Source organism: Panthera uncia, chromosome F2 (genome assembly GCF_023721935.1).
Source record: "Panthera uncia isolate 11264 chromosome F2, Puncia_PCG_1.0, whole genome shotgun sequence".
NCBI classification, from domain to species: Eukaryota; Metazoa; Chordata; class Mammalia; order Carnivora; family Felidae; genus Panthera; species Panthera uncia.
The window spans coordinates 74,203,082-74,221,863 of NC_064812.1; the positions used below are offsets into that span (position 1 = coordinate 74,203,082).

The following is an 18,782-nucleotide window of genomic DNA, read 5'->3' on the forward strand; positions in this document are numbered from 1 at the left end:
TCAGTGGCAAAACAGAGCAAGAAAATACACTCCCTTTGACACCGACAAAGGACTGGTGTCCAGAATATACAAAGAATTCCTACAAATCAATAAGAAAAATAGAAAAATGGGCAGAGGCTTGAATGGGCATTTTGAAAAGAAGTCGTCCAAATGGCTGCCAAACGTGTAAAAAAGAACTCAGTCTTATTAGTAATCAGAGAAATGCAAATAAAGCTATAGGAAGAAGCCACCACCCAGCTTGACAAAAATCACAAAGCCTGACAACTTGAGTGTTGGTGAGCACATGACCATGGTAGAGAGATTGGGGCAGCTCCCCAAGGCCTTCTGTGTGCTCTTTTCTGAGCATCAGTGAAATCGAGCTTGAAGCTTGTCTTTAATAATATTCCCAGGGGCCCATGAAGGATGTTGACAGACCAGCCTCCTTTCAAGTGCAATCATTTGAGTGTTTGCCACCCCCCCCACCCCCCCCACAGGCTGTGCTGACCTGTGGCCCACCTCCTTCTAGATACAATTCTGTTGATCAGGAAATGGCATACTGAGAACTCTTGTATATTTGACTGGGACAAGCACTTGGGAAACACAGCTGGCAGTGTTTGGTAGAGTTGAAGATCCATACTCCCGTGATCCAGCAAAGTGACTCCTGGCCACCCTAGAAAAACTCATGGACCCTTGATCCACTACAAAAAGGTTCCCGGCAGAATTGTCATTCATAGTTGCTGAAAACTGGGAACACGTCCAGCTTCATCGATAAATAGTGAAATCAGGGGTGCCCGGGTGGCCCAGTCAGTTGAGCATCCAACTTCGGCTCAGGTCACGGTCTCGCGGTTCATGAGTTCGAGCCCCGGATCAGTTTCACTGCTGTCAGCCAGAGCCTGCTTCGGATCCTCTATCCCACACACTCTGCCTCTCCCCCACTCTCTCTCTTTCTCTGCTCCTCCCCTGCTCACTCACCCTCTCTAACATTTAAAAGCAAATGGTGAAATTAATAGCTAAACCTCTCTACATCTTGAGTACAACACGATGCGATATAGCGATGAAGGTAAATGAACTGTAGCCACACCCAAAAACATGGATGAAATCTCACAACTATAATGTGGAACAGAAGAGGCAAGACGTAAGAAAACGGTAGTTTTTTGGGGGCGCCTGGGTGGCTCAGTTGGTTAAGCGTCTGACTTGGGCTCAGGTCATCATCTCCCGGTTCGTGAGTTCGAGCCCCGCGTTGGGCTCTCTGCTGACAGCTCAGAGCCTGGAGCCTGCTTTGGATTCTGTGTCTCTCTCTTTCTCTGCCCCTCCCCTGCTCACACCCTGTCTCTCTCTCTCTCTCAAAAATGAATAAACATTTTTTAAAAATTAAAAAAAAAACAAAAGGGTAGTTTTTGGTATGACTCATTAACATGAAGTTTAAAAACAGGCAAAACTACTATATTCTGGAGGATGCACACCCCCATGTGCATAAGTAACAGAAGAATAAAGAAAAGGAAATTATCACAAAAGCCAGAATGGCAGCTGCCTTTGGGGGACGGTGAGGTTGTGGTTGGTAAAGGATAAGTGGGGGCTGCTGCGTGCTGGTAAGTTTCCACCATGTGGTCTCAGCGGCCACCGCACCAGTGTTCATTTCATAATTATTTGTGATATTGAACATTTGTGTTGTATACACTTTTCAGTCTGCCGGTTAGCTCACCCAGCAATAAAAGTGAAAGAAACAAACCCGCTCTCTCTCTGTCATCCAACAATGGAACTCACTGAGCCTTTTTACATAAATAAAATTATGGGTAAAGGATGAAGAAAAAAAAAATGCTTTCCAAGGGCAGGGGAAAAAGTTGTCAGGAAACAGCACAGCTGTTAAAGATATTAAAATTGCTGATAAGGAGGTTGAGATGAACGGTGAATAAAACGGTTCCATCAAGCACAGCTCAAGATTGCAGCAGCTTCCAAACTCACTGGCGTCTTGGGGCAGTGGTATTTAAACAAGAGGGCAGGTCTCCGACTTGCCCTAAAGGCATGATTTTTATTCGGCACTAACGATCAGACTGTACTTTGCCGAGATATTCTCCCGTAGGGTACAGGTTCAATTAACCTAGTCATGGAGATTTGGGTCGGCATTACAGATAGACGAGGATTTTTTTTCAAAAATCATTTGAGGGGGCGCCTGGGTGGCTCAGTCTGTTGAGCACGTGACTCTCGATTTTGGCTCAGGTCATGATCTCATGATTCAGGAGATCGAGCCCCGTGCCAGGCTCTGTGCTGGCAGGTGTGGAGACTGCCCGGGATTCTCTCACTCTGTCGCTCGCTGCCCCTCCCCAACTCGCATGCGTGCCCCCTCTCTCTCTTCCTCAAAATAAATAAATGAACATTTAAAAAAAAATTACTTGAAAGTGAAGAATTTCTTGAAGCGTGCCATTTTGGCACAGTTAAAGAAAGCTAGTGTGACGCTTTGAGACAGTTCTACTTCCCGGTGTGACTAATTTGCTAAAAAGCTCCTAAGTACCGCAAAATGGAAGCTGGTTTTCACAAGAGACGCATGTGGTTGGTGTTGGCTGGTGATTAAATTTCAATGCAACTGGCTCAAAAATGTATCAGGCAACATTCAATGGAAAACAAGTTCCCTTTCTTCTACAAAGTCTCTTCGCAGATCAAGTGGCAACAGGAAACATCATCTTTGGCTTCACTGAGCAGTCAGTTCCCCTGGAATCCAACAATCCATGGGGGAAAACGTGTCACCAAGCCAGATGTCAAGAGGATCACACGAACGAGAGGAAACAGCTTGAGGGAGAAACTCCTTTCTTTTAGCCCCACCCTCTCCTCCCCTAAAACAGGTCACTTCCTAGTATTTGTTCGTGCGTTGCAGACCAGAAAAATCTGGACCGTACAATGTGACTGGTAGTCTCTGAATGTCACAAAAATATGATTTTATTTGGTTACCAGTGATACAATTTTTAATTTGTTCTACTTTTGCTGTCAATGAGAAAAACTAGGCGGCTCATCTCTTGAGATACAAAATCCTAAAAGAGAAATAAGAAACTAAACTCAGGCAGCTCTAAATTGCAGACCTTGCTTTTTACACCAACCCTTGGACAGACGGAAGGAGACACAGATACACCCAGGGCGGGGGGGGGCACCCTTTGACCTCTGATCCATAACATAGTGTCACCAATCATTTATTCTTTTGGTCTGATTCCCAGTATTCCCCTGCTAAATGCATTCAGCACAAGGACATTATTTCAATAGCAAAGGAAGTTCTCCCTTGACAGCCAAATTCATAGAACCGTATCTGCAAAAGATCCCAGATCAAAATTTCTATTTGCTCTTTTCTCTTTTTTTCCTTCTTTCTTTCCCTTCCTTCCCCACCCCCTTCCTCTTCCCTTCCTTCCTTTAATACAAGACTAGAGGAGAAAAGCATGATTAAAAAACAACTATCAATGTCAATATCCTGGCAAGGATATCATACTGTAGTTTTGCAAGATGTTACCACTGGGGGAAACTAGGTCAAGGACACATGGGATCTCTTTGTACTATTTATGTATAGTATGTGTGTGTGTGTGTGTGTGTGTGTGTGTGTGTGTGTGTGTGTGTATATGTGTATATATATGTATATATACACACACACACACACACACACACACACACACACACGAATATTGAAAGAGAATTCATATGCCATACCATTCACCTGTTGAAAGCATACAATTCATTGGTTTTTATATATTCAGAATTGTGGGCCCAGCAGCACAATCAATTACTGGGATGTTTTCATCACCCCCAAAAGAAACCCCATAGCTATTGACAGTCACGTCCCCATCCTCCTGGCCCTACCACTAAGGTGGCCACTCATCTACTCGGAGCGATAGATTTGCCTATCCACATTTCACACAAATGGGATCACTTAACACGTGGTCCTTTGTGTCTGGCTTCTGTCATTTAACACAGTGTTTTCAAGGGTCACCCACATGATAGCAAGTGTCAGCTACTTTATTCCTTTTTATTGCTGAATAATATCTTATTGGACAGAAACAGCACATTTTGTGTATCCATTGCATGGACGGACATGTGGGTTGTTTACGGTCTTTAGCTATTATGAATAATGCTCTTATAAACATTCATCTAGAAGTGTTTGCACAGATATGTTTTAATTTGTGTATTATTTCTTACAGCTGCAGGTGAATCTATAATCATCGCAAAATCAAAAGTTTTTTTAATGTTTATTTATTTTGAGAGAGAGAGCACACATGAGCAGAGGAGGGGCAGAGAGAGAGGGAGAGAATCCCAAGCAGGCTCTGTGCTGCCAGCAGGGCTCGAACCCACGAACTGTGAGATCATGACCGGAGTCAAAAATCAAGAGTCAGAAGCTCAACTGAATGAGTCACCCAGGCATCCCTCAAAATAAAAAGTTTAATTAAGAAACCCAGGAACGGGGGCGCCTGGGTGGCTCAGCTGGTTAAACATCCAACTTCAGCTCAGGTCCTCATCTCACAGTTCCTGAGTTTGAGCCCCACGTCGGGCTCTGTGCTGACAGCTCGGAGCCCGGAGCCTGCTCCGGATTCTGTGTCTCTCTCTCTGCCCTTCCCCTGCTCGTGCTCTCTTTCTCTCTCAGAAATAATAAATGAATAAACTTAAAACACACACACACACACACACACACACACACACACACACACACCTAGGAACAACGGGGCACCTGGCTCAGTCAGCTAAGCGACCAACTTTGGCCCAGGTCGTGATCTCGCGGTTTGAGCTTGATCTCCCTCTGTGCACAGCTCAGAGCCTGGAGCCTGCTTCGGATTCTGTGTCTCCCTCTCTCTCTCTCTCTCTCTCTCTCTGCCCCTTCCCTGCTCACGCTCTGTCTCTCGGTCTCTCAAAAGTAAACAAAACACACATAAAATTATTAGCAACTCTATTTAAACAATGAATTTTTCACAAGGCTTTTACCCCCTTTCAAAGAGTTTAAGTCAAAAGTAACACTGTGTATTTTTCAATGCCCCACTCTCCTCTCTTCTAAACTTCAGTTTCTCCCACCACCTGAGCACATGCTAGAATATGTTCTCTAAAGTCAGTGTGAATATTTAGCACGTGGCCAGTGGACGCCCATGAACAGGGAAGGGTGAGAAATGGGCAGGAAGCTTTAGCGTATCTAGAATTGCAGTGCAGCAGAGGTTTTCCGCATCTCAGAGGGACCAACGTGCCTGAGCTGCAGGTGACAATTTCAGCATAGCTTTGGGCCGCTCAGGGCAACACTGGGCCGTGAGCAGGTCTACTGGGCCGGGTGCGCCCCCCTTCCGCTGCTACCTCGCCCCTGACTTCCCACTAGCACAGCCCCTTGTCAATTTCAAATGGCACTTGTGATCGCCACCATCGCAAAGCTGGCGCAGTGGTTACCGTTCTCCTGAAACATTATTTTATTTTTGAGAGAGACAGAGGCAGAGCGTGAGCAGGGGAGGGGCAGAGAGAGAGAGAGGGAGACACAGAATCGGAAGCAGGCTCCAGGCTCCGAGCTGTCCGCACAGAGCCCCACACGGGGCTCGAACCCACAGACGGCGAGATCGTGACCTGAGCTGAAGTCGGCCGCTTTACCCGACTGAGCCACCGAGGCGCCCCAACTCTCAAGACGGTTTTAAGAAGATACAAGAGGACTATCATAAGGTCTTCCCCTCCAAGCGATAGCTTCCCAGACTACCAGATCTCACTCTTATCTCTTGGGGGCAAATGGCGTGTAGTTTGATGCCTTCCTCTTGGCTTCACAGCTGAACACAAGGAGGTCGGAACCAAAGGCCATACTGTCCCTTCACACGCGGGGTTACTGTTTCAGAGCAGATGAGTACACCCTGCTTAAGCTCCCTCTGCTTTTCCCCTCAAGTATGCAATTCCTTTGCCAAAAAATATTCACGGGAAAGTCGAACTTTTTTTTTTATATTTATATTTATAGTTTTATAAATAGTTTGAATTATTATTTATAGTTTGAATTTCTGATTGAAAGTGGGGGAAAATCCACTAAAATATAGCTTCCTGTGGCCATAGTCAAATACAGATAAGAAAAGTAGAGGGCACAGAACCATATTCTATAGGAAACATGTCAGGTATATAATCTCATGCTTCATTTCGGCAACTGAGAAGATAGTTGTTTGCCCATTTTACTGATGAGGAAACCGAGGAGACCAAATTAATTTCTAAATAGCTTATTAGCAAGCGAGTCTAGGCCTCTGGGATGCCAGAGTGCCTGGCTTCTTCGCTACATTGAATGACTTTGGGCAAGTTGCTTATCTGAGTCTAGAGTCCTTGCTTATCCAACGGCGACGATAATTCTGATCTCGCAGACTTATTGTAATGAGTACGAGAGATAATCGAACACGTGCCCAGAGGACACCATGTCACTCGGACATTCCTTCCTCTCCTCCGTCCTTCTACTTCCTTGTGCTCACTTCGATCATCTCCTCCGCATTCAGAGTCATAGTAAATACAGGGAGTTAAGAGCGTTCAGATGGCCAGGGGGAGAAGGCAGGTCCCTGGGTCCCTAGGGAGCCAGCAGGGTTGGAGAAGTCATGTTTGCGAGAGTGTGGAGGAGGGCAGGGACAGCTTCCTTTTAGAGAAGTTATGGCTTCTGAGACGGAAGAGAATTGAAAATGAGCAGATAATGCTGGAACCATTTGCGGAAAGCTCTTTTGGAGCAGAAGATATTTACATGATCTTAATCTCCTCACAGATTATTCATTAATTACGAAAGGGAATTGAAAGCTAATATTTACAATGGAGATATCTGGTGCACTTCATCAAAACCAAACAGACCATCAGCAATGATGGAATCAACTAACATTCTGTGCCTCCTGGTAGATGCCCTGAGGACACAGCATCGCTTAGTACTTGGATACTATTTACGCACGAAGGCATCGTGGGAGCCAAATCATGAAAACATCCAAATGAGGCACAGTCTACGAAACAAATGACCCAGGTTCTATAAAATGTCAGCGTCAAAACGGATGAAGGGCCAAGGGACTGTTCCAGATCAAAGGATAGCGAAGACATGTCAACTAAATGCAAATATATAATCCTAGGGAGCTCAAGGGCATTACTGGGACCAGCTAGAGAAATCCTGGACTCTATGAGATAATCACATGCATCAGTGTTAGATTTCCTGAACATGGCCAACGTATCATGTCAGATCACAGCCCTGCTCTTAGGAGACACATGTTTTAGTATTTAGGAGTGCAAAGTCATCATATCTGTAACTCACTCACAAGTGGTTCAACAACAACGACGAAAATAAAACGTGTATGTGTATGTGTGTGTATCTATAAAAAAAGATCAAGCAAACATAGCAAACTACTAACTAGTAAACTCAGGTGAAGGGTTTGCAATGTTTCTTGTACTATTCCTGCCCCTATTCTGTGCCTATTAAGAAATAAATACAAATACCTCAGGGGAATAAAGTAGGTGGCCTTTTTTTTTTTTTTTTTTTTTTTTTTTTTTAATGAGCAGATAACAGTTTGATGATTCCTTAAAAAGTTAGTAATAGAATTGCCACATGACCCAGCAGTTTCACTCCTAAAAGAATGTATGTACCCAAGAGAAATGAGACTATTGGTCTATACAATCTGTACATGAATGTTCATAGCAGCATTATTCACAATAGCCAAAATGTAGACACAACCCGAAAATCCATCAACAGGTACACAGATAAACAAATTGTGCTATATCCATACCAATCCATATCCAAATTGTGCATATATCCATAGAATTGGGCGCCTGGGTGGCTCAGTCGGTTAAGCGTCCGACTCTCGATTTTGGCTCAGGTCACAATCTCACTGTTCGTGAAATCAAGCCCCATGTCGTCGCGCTCTGCCCTGTCAGCTTGGGATTCTCTGTCTCCCTCTCTTTCTGCCCCTCCTCCGCCCGCACACAAGCACATACTCTCTCTCAAAATAAACAAACTTTCAAAAAAGGGGAGAATACTGGGGTGACTGGGTAGCTTAGTCGGTTAAGTGCTCGACGTCAGCTCAGGTCACGATCTCACAATTGGTGAGTTTGAGCCCCGGGTCAGGCCCTGTGCTCACAGCTCAGAGCCTGGGACCTGCTTCGGATTCATTGTCTTCCTCTCTCTGCCCCTCCCCTGCTCGTGCTCGCTCTCTCTCTCGCTCTCTCTCTCTCTCTCTCTCTCTCTCAAAAGCAAACATTAAAAAAAATTTTTTTTCTAAAAAGAGGGATTATTATTCACCCATAAAAAGGATAAAATTCTGACAAATGCTATAACGTGGCTGAACCTTGCGGACATTATGTTAAGTGATGGAAGCCAGTCACAGAAGGGCAAATACTGTACGATTCCACTTCCATGAGGTACCTAGACTAGTCAGATTCATAGAGACAGAGTAGAATGGTGGTCGCAAGCGTCTGGGGGCAGAAGAAATGGGGATTGACTACTAATGGGTACAGCGCTTCCTTTTAGGGTGGTGAAAATATTTTGGAAGTCGACAGAGGAGGTGGTTGCACATCGATGTGAATGTAGTAAATGTCACCGAACATGGTTCACTTTAAGGTGATTGATTTTACGTTACACAGATTTTTACCTCCATAAAAAAGAGAAGAGCAGAAGAGAAAGGGGGAATTTGATATTATGACTTGAGCCACAGAGTAGGAGTAAGAAGAGGCCACATCTGCAGCCAACACTCACACCCAGGAATCTGATGACTGGGATGGAAATGGCATGTCCAATATGAAGTACTGACTGGTTCTGAAATGTGACAACCAAGATGGAGAATTGTAATTTACCCGAATTCCATAGTCTGTTCACAGACTTCCAGTGCAGTAAGAATTCATCATATGCTGGGTCAGTGTCTATCATATTTATTAATTGTTTTTCACTTTTTAAAATTTATTTTTGATTTTAATTTACATCCAAATTAGTTAGCATATAGTGCAACAATGGTTTCAGGAGTGGAATCCTTAGTGCCCCTTACCCACTTAGCCCATCCCCCCTCCCACAACCCCTCCCGTAACCCTCTGCTTGTTCTCCATATTTAAGAGTCTCTTCTGTTTTGTCCCCCTCCCTGTTTTTATATCATTTTCGCTTCCCTTCCCTTATGTTCATCTATTCTGTGTCTTAAAGTCCTCATATGAGTGAAGTCATAGGGTATTTGTCTTTCTCTAATTTCACTCAGCATAATACCCTCCAGTTCCATCCACGCAGTTGCCACGTCTGCCATATTTAAAACTTGCTTCAACTAAAGCAGCACCAGCAGGATTTCGTAGGCAATACTTTGATCCCAGGGGCCAAGATTTTAGAGGAGAAACCTCTCCCCCTCACAGACCCCTGGGTGGGCAAGTGAAATGTCTATATAGCTACAGCAGGCTGGAAGAGTCTCTAGTTTCTGCCCGGCTGGGACTGCACAGTATTAAAAGCTGCTAGCCCTTTTTCTCTCTAGAAATCATAGCTGCTTTCACTCACATAAAGCTGGCACAGAAAAAGTGACCCAATGAGATGTGTATGACCTCACATGTTATCCTTAACAAGAGTAACTGCATTTTCAGTTAGAACCTTGAGGGGAACATGAACTTTTTTTAAAAAAGGTCTTAAAAATTCTATCACAAAAGACAAAGCAATTCACATTCCATGTAAAAACTTTAGAAAAGACAGACGGGGGTGGGGGAAAAGTCCCCTGGAGAAGCCACTGCTATAATTTTGGTGTACTTCTTGTCAGCCTGAGAAGGCAGGAGTTAACGGTAAGGAATGATTCATTAATGGTGGCGCTTTGAACATCTTTAGAAACTTCCTTGGTGAGACACTGAAGTAAGTGTGATGTGTCCTATTACGGCCACTAGTAAGGGTGATCCTAACCCTGAAGGTAATTTTTCCTGTCCTGCACTTAAGATAGGTGTCCTGAGAATCCAGTCATGAGAGAATCATGAACAAGTACAACAATCAGGAGAATGACCCACTGCCCTCTTCCTTACAAAGGTTTATTCCAAAATTTTTGTCAATGTTCAGTTTTGAGAGACAGAGCACTAGCGGGGGAGGGGCAGAGAGAGAGAGGCAGACACAGCATCCGAAGCAGGCTCCAGGCTCTGAGCCATCAGCACAGAGCCTGATGCGGGGCTCGAACTCGTGAACTGTGGGATCATGACCTGAGCCGAAGTCGGACACCTAACCGACTGAGCCACCCAAGTGCCCTGAAACATTTATTCTAAGAGAGAGTTACTGAGGTGGGGGTGGGTGGGAGTGAAATAGACAAAGGGGAGTAGGAGGTACAAACCTCCACTTATGAATATTGTAATAATGCTGTATGGCGACAGGCGGTTGACTAAACTTCTCATGGTGGGCAGAGCAGGACACAGAATTGCTGAATCGCTTATTTTCGTGCACCAGAAACGAATATAATGTTGAATGTCAACCGTAATTCAACTAAAATTTACAAATATATATTAAACGTTTTTTAAAAAAGAAGAGAGAGAATTACAAGGAAGAGAGTCGAAACAGATTTGCAGGCCAGTCCTTGTTGTCAGGTGGGCAGAGCCAAACAAAAGCAAGGATGCTTCCGGCACGGTTTAGTGTTTGGCTGAGAAAACGCGCCAAAATTAGCTTGGGCCCTTATTTCCCTGGTCGCCTCCCCCAGAGGCGCAACTCACCCATCCAGACTTCTCCGAACTGCCCAGCACCGAGCCTTTTCACCAACTTGATGGACTCCCGTGGGATCTCCCAGGCGTCTTTGTCCCATGGCTTTTGCGGTTTGGGACTAATACACGCCTTCTCCAACCTTCTGCACAAGCCATCTGACTGCTCTGATTTGAAAGAACACAAATTCAAAGAGGTTATGCAACGTCCCACTTTGTATTTCACCGACATCTAAGAAGAAATTTCGACTGCCAGCGCGATCGCTTTCGGCCTGACGTAGTCTAGGACCTAAAATGTCGTGCGGGTATCTTTTGTGTCCTCATGACTTTTGAAATTCTTATGTGAAAGACCATTTGAAACGTGCCTTGACTTTATCGATTAGTACGGTTTGCAAACCTCCAGTGTATGTTGCCTCAGAGTGGGTTGCAGAAATAAACAGTACCCACGGCCGCCCACCACAACCGACTTCAATCACACAGGGAATGAACCCGGAGGCCGCTCATGGGTTTGGCTTAACAGGGCTGAGAACCGGCACTGGAGACAGAGGACCACTGACTTGCCACTTCTAAATATTTTCTTGTCATTGTCCTTTGTTTTCCTTCACCCAGCATGCACATTACCTTATTACCTTTACCACATATACACATGTCTACAAAGACACATATCTGTGAATCTGCATTCCGATTCCAAATATTTAAAGATGTGTTGTAAAAATATGCACCACGTGGAAAAAAATATTCATTTTGTTCTTCATCCTTCTGGGACATTAACCGTGAAACGGCATGGACTAGGTCGGAAGGGCCAGGATGATTATTCACTAGGATCAAATCTGACTTTAAATGCGGATTTAATTATAGATGAATTTAGAATCAGTTATAGAGTATGATCCTCCAACTTCTTCCAAGAGATGTACGATGTAGAAGAATTTTAGTATAAAATTAAAGTGTCTGAAACCCTGCATCTCATAATCATCTGTTTTGCCTTGTCTGACCGTCGGCTTTTACTTACTTTGGTAATGCTTAATCATGTCACTGATACAAGGGAAAGTGATTCGTGGAGAGATGTAATAACCCCCATTGTCCAGACTTCTAATTTTGTAGTGCTTAATAACATCACCATGCACAGGGTCATAATCTCTGACAGAAAGAGAGAAGCTTCCTGTGAGGGAAAAACACAAGTAAAGATTATGCTTATATTTTAGAAGATCTGCCTTATGCAACACTATAGTACGCATTTTGCCATAAAATATGCAAAATGTAAATTAAGTATGGATGGAGTGCATAATTTCTAAAGTCCTATAAACAAGTCCGCTTGACACATGAGGCTAGTATTTTGTTTGCTATGAAACCTACCAACATGCCCTTTTCCTTCCTTGCAATAGGTTTTTATGATTTCGCTGAATTGAGAAGTTACTTTGATTTTCTTTCTCTGAAGATTTCAAGATTTACTCTAAATAATAATGTAAGAGGCCCAGCAAACATAAAGTGTGGTAAGAAATGGCCATAATTGGGCTGCTTCCTATGTTACTTTTAGTAGTAAAACTAATCATTTGAGTCATTTGTTACCAAACTATAAAACTTTCACTACCAGAACATAATATATCTTTCTTTAAAAAAAAAAAGAATTCCAGACTAGTTTCTAAGAATGATCTGTTCAGTAGTGATTTATCAGAGGATTTAAACCACTTCCTACCTTTTAACGTTTCACTTTCTCTGATAAGAAAAGCCCCAGCACTGTTCCCGGGCGCAAGAAGCTGCCTTTCGGCGTCTTTCCTGGTTATGTCCTTGAAAAACCACCTGAGAAGACATTGTGACATTTCATGGGTATTATGCTCCAGGGAAGGAAAAAGAAGCAATCGGGGGGGGGGGGGTGGGGGGGGGGGGGGGGGGGGGGGGGGGGGCTGGGTGACTCAGTCGGTTAAGCGTCTGACTCTCGATTTCAGCTCAGGTCATGGTCTTGCGAGTTTGTGAGTTCAAGCCCACATCGGGCTCCTTGCGCTGACCGTGGGGAGCCTGGTTGGAATTCCCTCTCTCTCTCTCTCTCTCTCTCCCTCTGCCCCTCCTGCACATGCTCTCTCTCTCACAATAAAGTTAAAAACTTAAAAAAAAAGAAAAAGATAAGGAATAAACATGACGGCCAATGCAACAAACAAATCACCCAAGATGACAACGTGTAAAGGACTCACTCTTCCGTTTCCAAGGTGTTGACTTTGGCTACGTAGTTGCTGGGGATGAAACCTTCTCTCTTCGTTGAAAGGGATTTAGCTTTCCACCATTCTCCATGTCTGGAATGGAAACAGACATGGAGAAGTGTTCGTGTCCAATGAGTCAAGAACTGCAATTGTCTTAAGGTGTTTGTTTTGGGGGGCGAGGGAGAGTGAGAGGATCCCTGGAACCCCAGAATCCAGTGGGAAATTCACTCATTTTGCTGAAACACAAATTCGTTTAGAGATGAAGGCAGGGGCAAACAGTCTCGCAACTGGGTCACCGTGCTCAGTGCTGTGCAAACAAGAGTTGGTAGAAAGGGCTCCCATCGGGCAGAAGCAACATTTGCGGCTTCCACCCGGGACATCTAAGAAATGCTTTAGGACTCTTACAGAGTGGGAGTCAAGGGACTAATGAACCATAGTTCCTAGGTTATAAACTCCTTTGTTAAAATATGGAAATGTTAATTTCCATAGACAGATGCCGTGGAAAGAAAGAAATAGAAAACCATAAAATAGGGGCGCCCGGGTGGCTCAGTTCGTTGAGCGTCTGACTTCATTCGACTCAGGTCATGATCTTGCCGTGCGTGGGTTCGAGCCCCGCGTCGGGCTCCGTGCTGGCAGTGTGGAGCCTTCTCGAGATTCTGTCTCTTTCCCTTTCTCTGCCCCTCCACCTCCTCCTTTTCTCTCTCAAAATAAGATACATATTCTCTCTCAAAAATATATATATTCAGGGCACCTGGGTGGCTCAGTGGGTTAAGCATCCGACTTCGGCTCAGGTCACAATCCCACAGTACGTGGGTTCCAGCCCCACACTGGGCTCTCTGCTGACAGCTCGGAGCCTGGAGCTGCTTTGGATTCTGTGTCTCCCTCTCTCTCTGCCCCTCCCCTGCTTGCACTCTGTCTCTCTCTCAAAAATAAATAAACATTAAAAAAAAAAAAAAAAGGAAAGGAAAACCATAAAATAAATGATTCCAAGCAGGCAGCCTCGTCCCCATGTTCTTGGCCTCCACACAGAGGCAAGGAGGAGGCTGGGGCAGGGAAGGAGGCAGAATGGATGGGTCCCCACGAGCCTCAACTATCATCGGCTTCCAATTCCCGCACGCAGTCGGGCTCCATGTCCACAAGACATGAACGACAACCACAGTGACACCGCACTCCTGCCTGTGGTACGCCCGTGCCGTATTTACACGCACGTTAATTCTCACATCACCCCCAAGACCGAGGTGCCGCCATTCCCATTTCATAAGTCAAGAAACCAAGAGCTGAAGCGGCCTGTCGAGATCACAGAGTCGTCACGAGGCAGAGCCGGGACTGCAACCAGTAAGTGACAGCTGCTCTTAACCACTTAGCCCCTTGTATTTACTACGGGGTCTCCCTCCTCCAACGTGGTTGGTGGGCCAAGGGGACAACGTATGCCAGATAAGCGGGAAATACCTAGGAAATCCGTATCCTCAGTTCCGAGCCCCTGGGGTCTGAGTCACGGGTCTGTGAGTCAGCACAGAGAGGTCAAGGACATGATGATGCCTAAGTGTCTTCCCACGAGGGCTACAACTGCCGAGCAGGGGCGTTTCCAAAACGCTGCTTCAACACAGTGTCCTTAGAACTCAAACCAAGCTGGACCCATAAACCCAGTCTGGATTTGGGCAACATCACTAAACAAACATAGCATTAGAATAACGTGCCAATTCCACGCAGACCCAAACTTGTTAAGGTGACACAGATGGATAAAGAAAGAAACCAGCGTCTGGATTCAAAGGGACACCTGGAGACTGTTCACAGCCACACATAAGAGGAAAGTTCCTGTGGCCTTCCTCCTTCCATTCCCAAAGCCCTGCTGGCGAGCAAGGAGGCGGGAAGCCAAATGAGGGGTCGGGCCTCGGTGGCCTAAGGGACAGCAGGCACAGCGTGCGGGGGCGTACTCACTCCTCCAGGACTTTCATCTTCTCTCCTTTCTTGAACGACAGGTCGTCTGGATGGATGCCATCGTAGGGGTACAAGGCTACCACAATGTCTCCTTGCTCCTCTGGATCTACAACCGAAGACCGGAAAGGAAGACATTCAAGAATGAATCAGTGGAAACATTCTAGTAAGTCCCTGTCAGACACAAAGGAGTCCTGCCCAGGGGGACGCACAGCCCACATGGCCTACGGTAAGCAACGTGTTATATGCACCGGATACATTATCGGTCATCGCCAATTGTACAGGCCCGCGACTATAATTAATTCCAACTCTGTACTTAAGAAGTTATTCAGCCGCGTTCATGGCGGCATGACGCACAAAAACTAAAAGGAGTTAACAATCCAAACGTTCAGTGACAAACGAATGGATAAACAAAATGTGGTGAGTGCGTACCACAGAATATTACTCAGCCTTAAAACGGAGGACAATTCTGGGGCGCCCGCGTGGCTCAGGTGGTTGTGTCTGACTCTTGATTTCAGCTCAGGTCACGATCTCAAGGTTCGTGAGTTTGAGCCCCGCGTCGGGTTCTGTGCTGACAGTGTGGGGCCTGCTTGGGATTCCCTCTCTCCTCCCCTCTCTCTCTCTCTGGCCCTCCTCCCACTCCCCCACTCTCTCCCTCAAAATGAAACGTTTTTTTTTAATGGAAGAAAATTCTGACACAAGCTACAGCATGGATGAACCCTGAAGACGTCATGAGAAGTGAAAGAAGTCAGACACGAAAGGACAAACACTTTACGATCCCATTTATTTGAGGTACATAGAGTAGTCAGATTCAGAGGGACAGAAAGTAGAATGGGGGCTGTTGGGGGCAGAGGGGAGTAGGGGAAGGGAGCTAGTGTGTAATCTGGACAGAGTTCCAGTTTGGGGAGACGAAGAAGTTCTGGACACGGATGGAGGTGACGGCTGCACAATAACACAAACGTACTTATTTCCACTAAAAACCGTACGCTTAAAAATGGCCACCGTGAGGGGCGCCTGGGTGGCTCAGTCGGTTAAGCGTCCGACTTCGGCTCAGGTCACGATCTCGCGGTCCGTGAGTTCGAGCCCCGCGTCGGGCTCTGGGCTGACGGCTCAGAGCCTGGAGCCTGCTTCCGATTCTGTGTCTCCCTCTCTCTCTGCCCCTCCCCCGTTCATGCTCTGTCTCTGTCTCAAAAATAAATAAAAAACGTTAAAGAAAAATTGTTTTTAAAAAATGGCCACCGTGATAACTTTTATGTTGCGTGTGTTTTTCTACACAGAAACATAAAAACACTCAAGCTGACTACCTTGCAGAGCCTGCAACGGTGAAGAAAAGAAGCCATGTTGCTATGAAGACATACCTTTGGTTTGAAACCTCTGTCCTGGTAAAAGCTGAGATTCTGGAACCTAGGAGAGAACATTTGTTAGGAAGAGGATTTTGACGTTTAGCTTTTCTTTCTCCCGCGTTCACGTTGTATGTTCTCTCGTTTTTCTGACGGTAGCACGTGAGGTTTAGGACTTGCAATTTAGTAAGGCGGAGGGCAGAGGAGAACAGAGAGAAAAACTTCTGCATAGCTGCGTCCTGACATACACAGCTCGGTGGAAGGACTCTCCCCTCACAGTCTCTCCATCTCTCCAACTCTCACAGTCTCTCCAATTCCCCACAGACTCTCTATCACGGTCACTTGCCTGCGATGGCAGGAAGCGACCAGGGCTCGAAGCAGGGGCTGCTAGATGCTAACCCGATCATCATTCTCCCTCTTATTTGGTAACAGGACCCTAATACTGTGTGCGATGGCAATTTGCCCAGCCAAGTGGCTATGCTTCTGACTCTCTGACATTCTATGCAGATGGGGGGAGGTGGGGAGGAAGGAGGTCTGTAAGCAAACTGGTTGCGGGGGTGCTTTGGGCCGGCTCCCCCTCTCCCTTGCGCTCTTTCTGCCTAGAAACAGGTGGAGGCTTGGAAATCAGACACCAGGGAGAGCAGAGCAGAAGATGATGGGGCGGGGGTGGGGGTAGGTAGCCGGGGTCCCTGCTGGCTTTGTGGGATTGCCACTCTGGCCAGGACTGCTGATCTCCGCGTTTCCCAGACTTGTGTAGAAAACTGGTCAGGGGTCTGTCCCTAGGAGCTGAGAACCGGTCCTAACAGATCCAGGCTTCCTAAGGCTGACCCCGGTTCTGTCATGGGGACGGCTGGCATCTTTTGTTATTTCTGCTGGGGGGTGAATTATCAGGGTCTGTGGGACAAAAGCCACCTCAATTACTTTTTAAATCAAATCCCTTTTCCTCTCAGTGACCACGGAGAGGATGGTAAGACCTCCGGGGCCCCTTTTAAGGAAAGTACTGTCGGAGGCCTAGACCCACAAATCATGCAACTTTTCTCTTTGATTAAAGTGACTTAATGGAATGGGACTGAAACGGCGTGCACTGAAATTTAAATTTCTGACGAAAGCTAGCCCATAAAATCTCCAATTAGGAGGTTGGGGGTGGGCTGTAGAGGAGAGAGAACACACTAGATTTTCTGGTAGCAGAAAATCATGGGTCCATACTATCCTTGAAGACTTATTTTAAGAAGTTCTAGACTGATTTTTTAATCACTGGATTTGCATAATTACGACGCATGATCAATTATAAATGACGTAGAGGAAATAATTAGAAGATGAGAGACTAAATCACTTTGAAAGCAGCAAGCTGATTTTCAAGTATCAATGAGTCCTTAATTTACAAAGGTTTCAGTAGCCTTTTCATAAGAGCAAAACACATATACGGTGCAGTCGCCTTAACTCTTTCTCTTTAAAGGGTCTCTTCCTCGGGGTGTTGTTGAATTCCATCACTTCTGCCTGTCCCATCACGGCTCCTCTGTCATCAAAACAAGGCGTGCATTTTTGGCACATCTGGCTGCAGCTGGGAGTGTTATCTACGGCCATGGGATAAGGCCAAGCTAACAGCCTTGTGAGACAAAGGCATCTGTGACCACAGAAGGCACAGACTAAAATGCAGAATCCACGACAGAGGTGCAAGGTTGCAACCATTTTTTTACTACTTCTGCTTTCCAACTCAACGTTTCACCTGCTTTACATTAAGTAAGAGGAAACATGGTAAGTTCATACTATTTGCCTTTGTGCTTTCTGAATAAAGGGCATCTTCGATCATCAGTTCAGGAGAAAACTTGGGTTTAAAGCGTGAAAAATGCATTGCATGTGATACCAGAAAAAGCCAGATTCTTTCTCTGAGATCTTCCCCCCCACCCCCATTTTCTCCATCTTTTTTTTTAATTTTTTTTACTTTTTAAAATTTACATCCAAATTAGTTAGCATATAATGTCTCTGAGATCTTTTAAGTCTCTAATAAGAAAACTACTTGTGACTCCCAATTCTCCAAATCGTTTTATTTCCTATTAATCATGTTTATATAATACGATTCTACATCTATGCTTGTTTATGTAATATTTTTAAATATAGTTACATGTATTTATAATGATGAAATTATTAAAGCCATATCCTTATACACTTTGAGTTTCTATATAAGCGTAACGTTCACTTCTCTGTCTAGAATCATGTGCGGTAATTAATAGCGATAATATATTCACTCTTTATCTCCATTTATTTTTACGGAGGCCAACAGTGACGTCTCAATTTCAACAGTGGCAGGAGATTTTGACATACGTAACAATATGTAACTTTGCCTTGGCAACAATAACAGACTTCTGTAATGCCAAGGCGTTATATTTAAAACAGGTCAGACTACAGCCGCTTTGGAAGTTGTTAATAAAGGCATTGGGGCTAATAAACTGCTTCCAGCTTAAACGCTTAGAAATTCCATTATATAGACAGATAGATCAACAGGTATAGGTATCTCTATGTATATCTACAGACCTATCTACCTACCTATACATATCTATATGTAGATGGAAAGGACAGTAGGCCTGAAATAAAGTTCATTTTAAGCACTAACTACCCAAAGCTCTGTTCCTCCTTTCCATCAAGTCAGATAGAGTATTAGGTCCTCCTTTGCCAAGCATTTCCCAACGGCATCGAATAGCATGTCACTCATAAAAGATATCCG

At 45.0% G+C, this 18,782-nt stretch overlaps 1 protein-coding gene across 5 annotated transcripts in view; it reads right to left on the reverse strand.

Annotated features, from left to right (window-relative positions):
- LYN (LYN proto-oncogene, Src family tyrosine kinase) overlaps positions 1–18,782 on the reverse strand; it is a 122,956-nt gene that overhangs the window by 46,808 nt on the left and 57,366 nt on the right. For all 5 annotated transcript variants that reach the window (XM_049633691.1, XM_049633687.1, XM_049633689.1 and 2 more), the window contains exons 3-8: positions 16,079–16,124; positions 14,724–14,829; positions 12,780–12,878; positions 12,287–12,390; positions 11,603–11,752; positions 10,609–10,761 (exon numbers count right to left, since the gene is read on the reverse strand). In XM_049633691.1, coding sequence (XP_049489648.1) covers positions 10,609–10,761; positions 11,603–11,752; positions 12,287–12,390; positions 12,780–12,878; positions 14,724–14,829; positions 16,079–16,124 — 658 coding nt within the window. The remainder of the gene's footprint in view (positions 1–10,608; positions 10,762–11,602; positions 11,753–12,286; positions 12,391–12,779; positions 12,879–14,723; positions 14,830–16,078; positions 16,125–18,782) is intronic.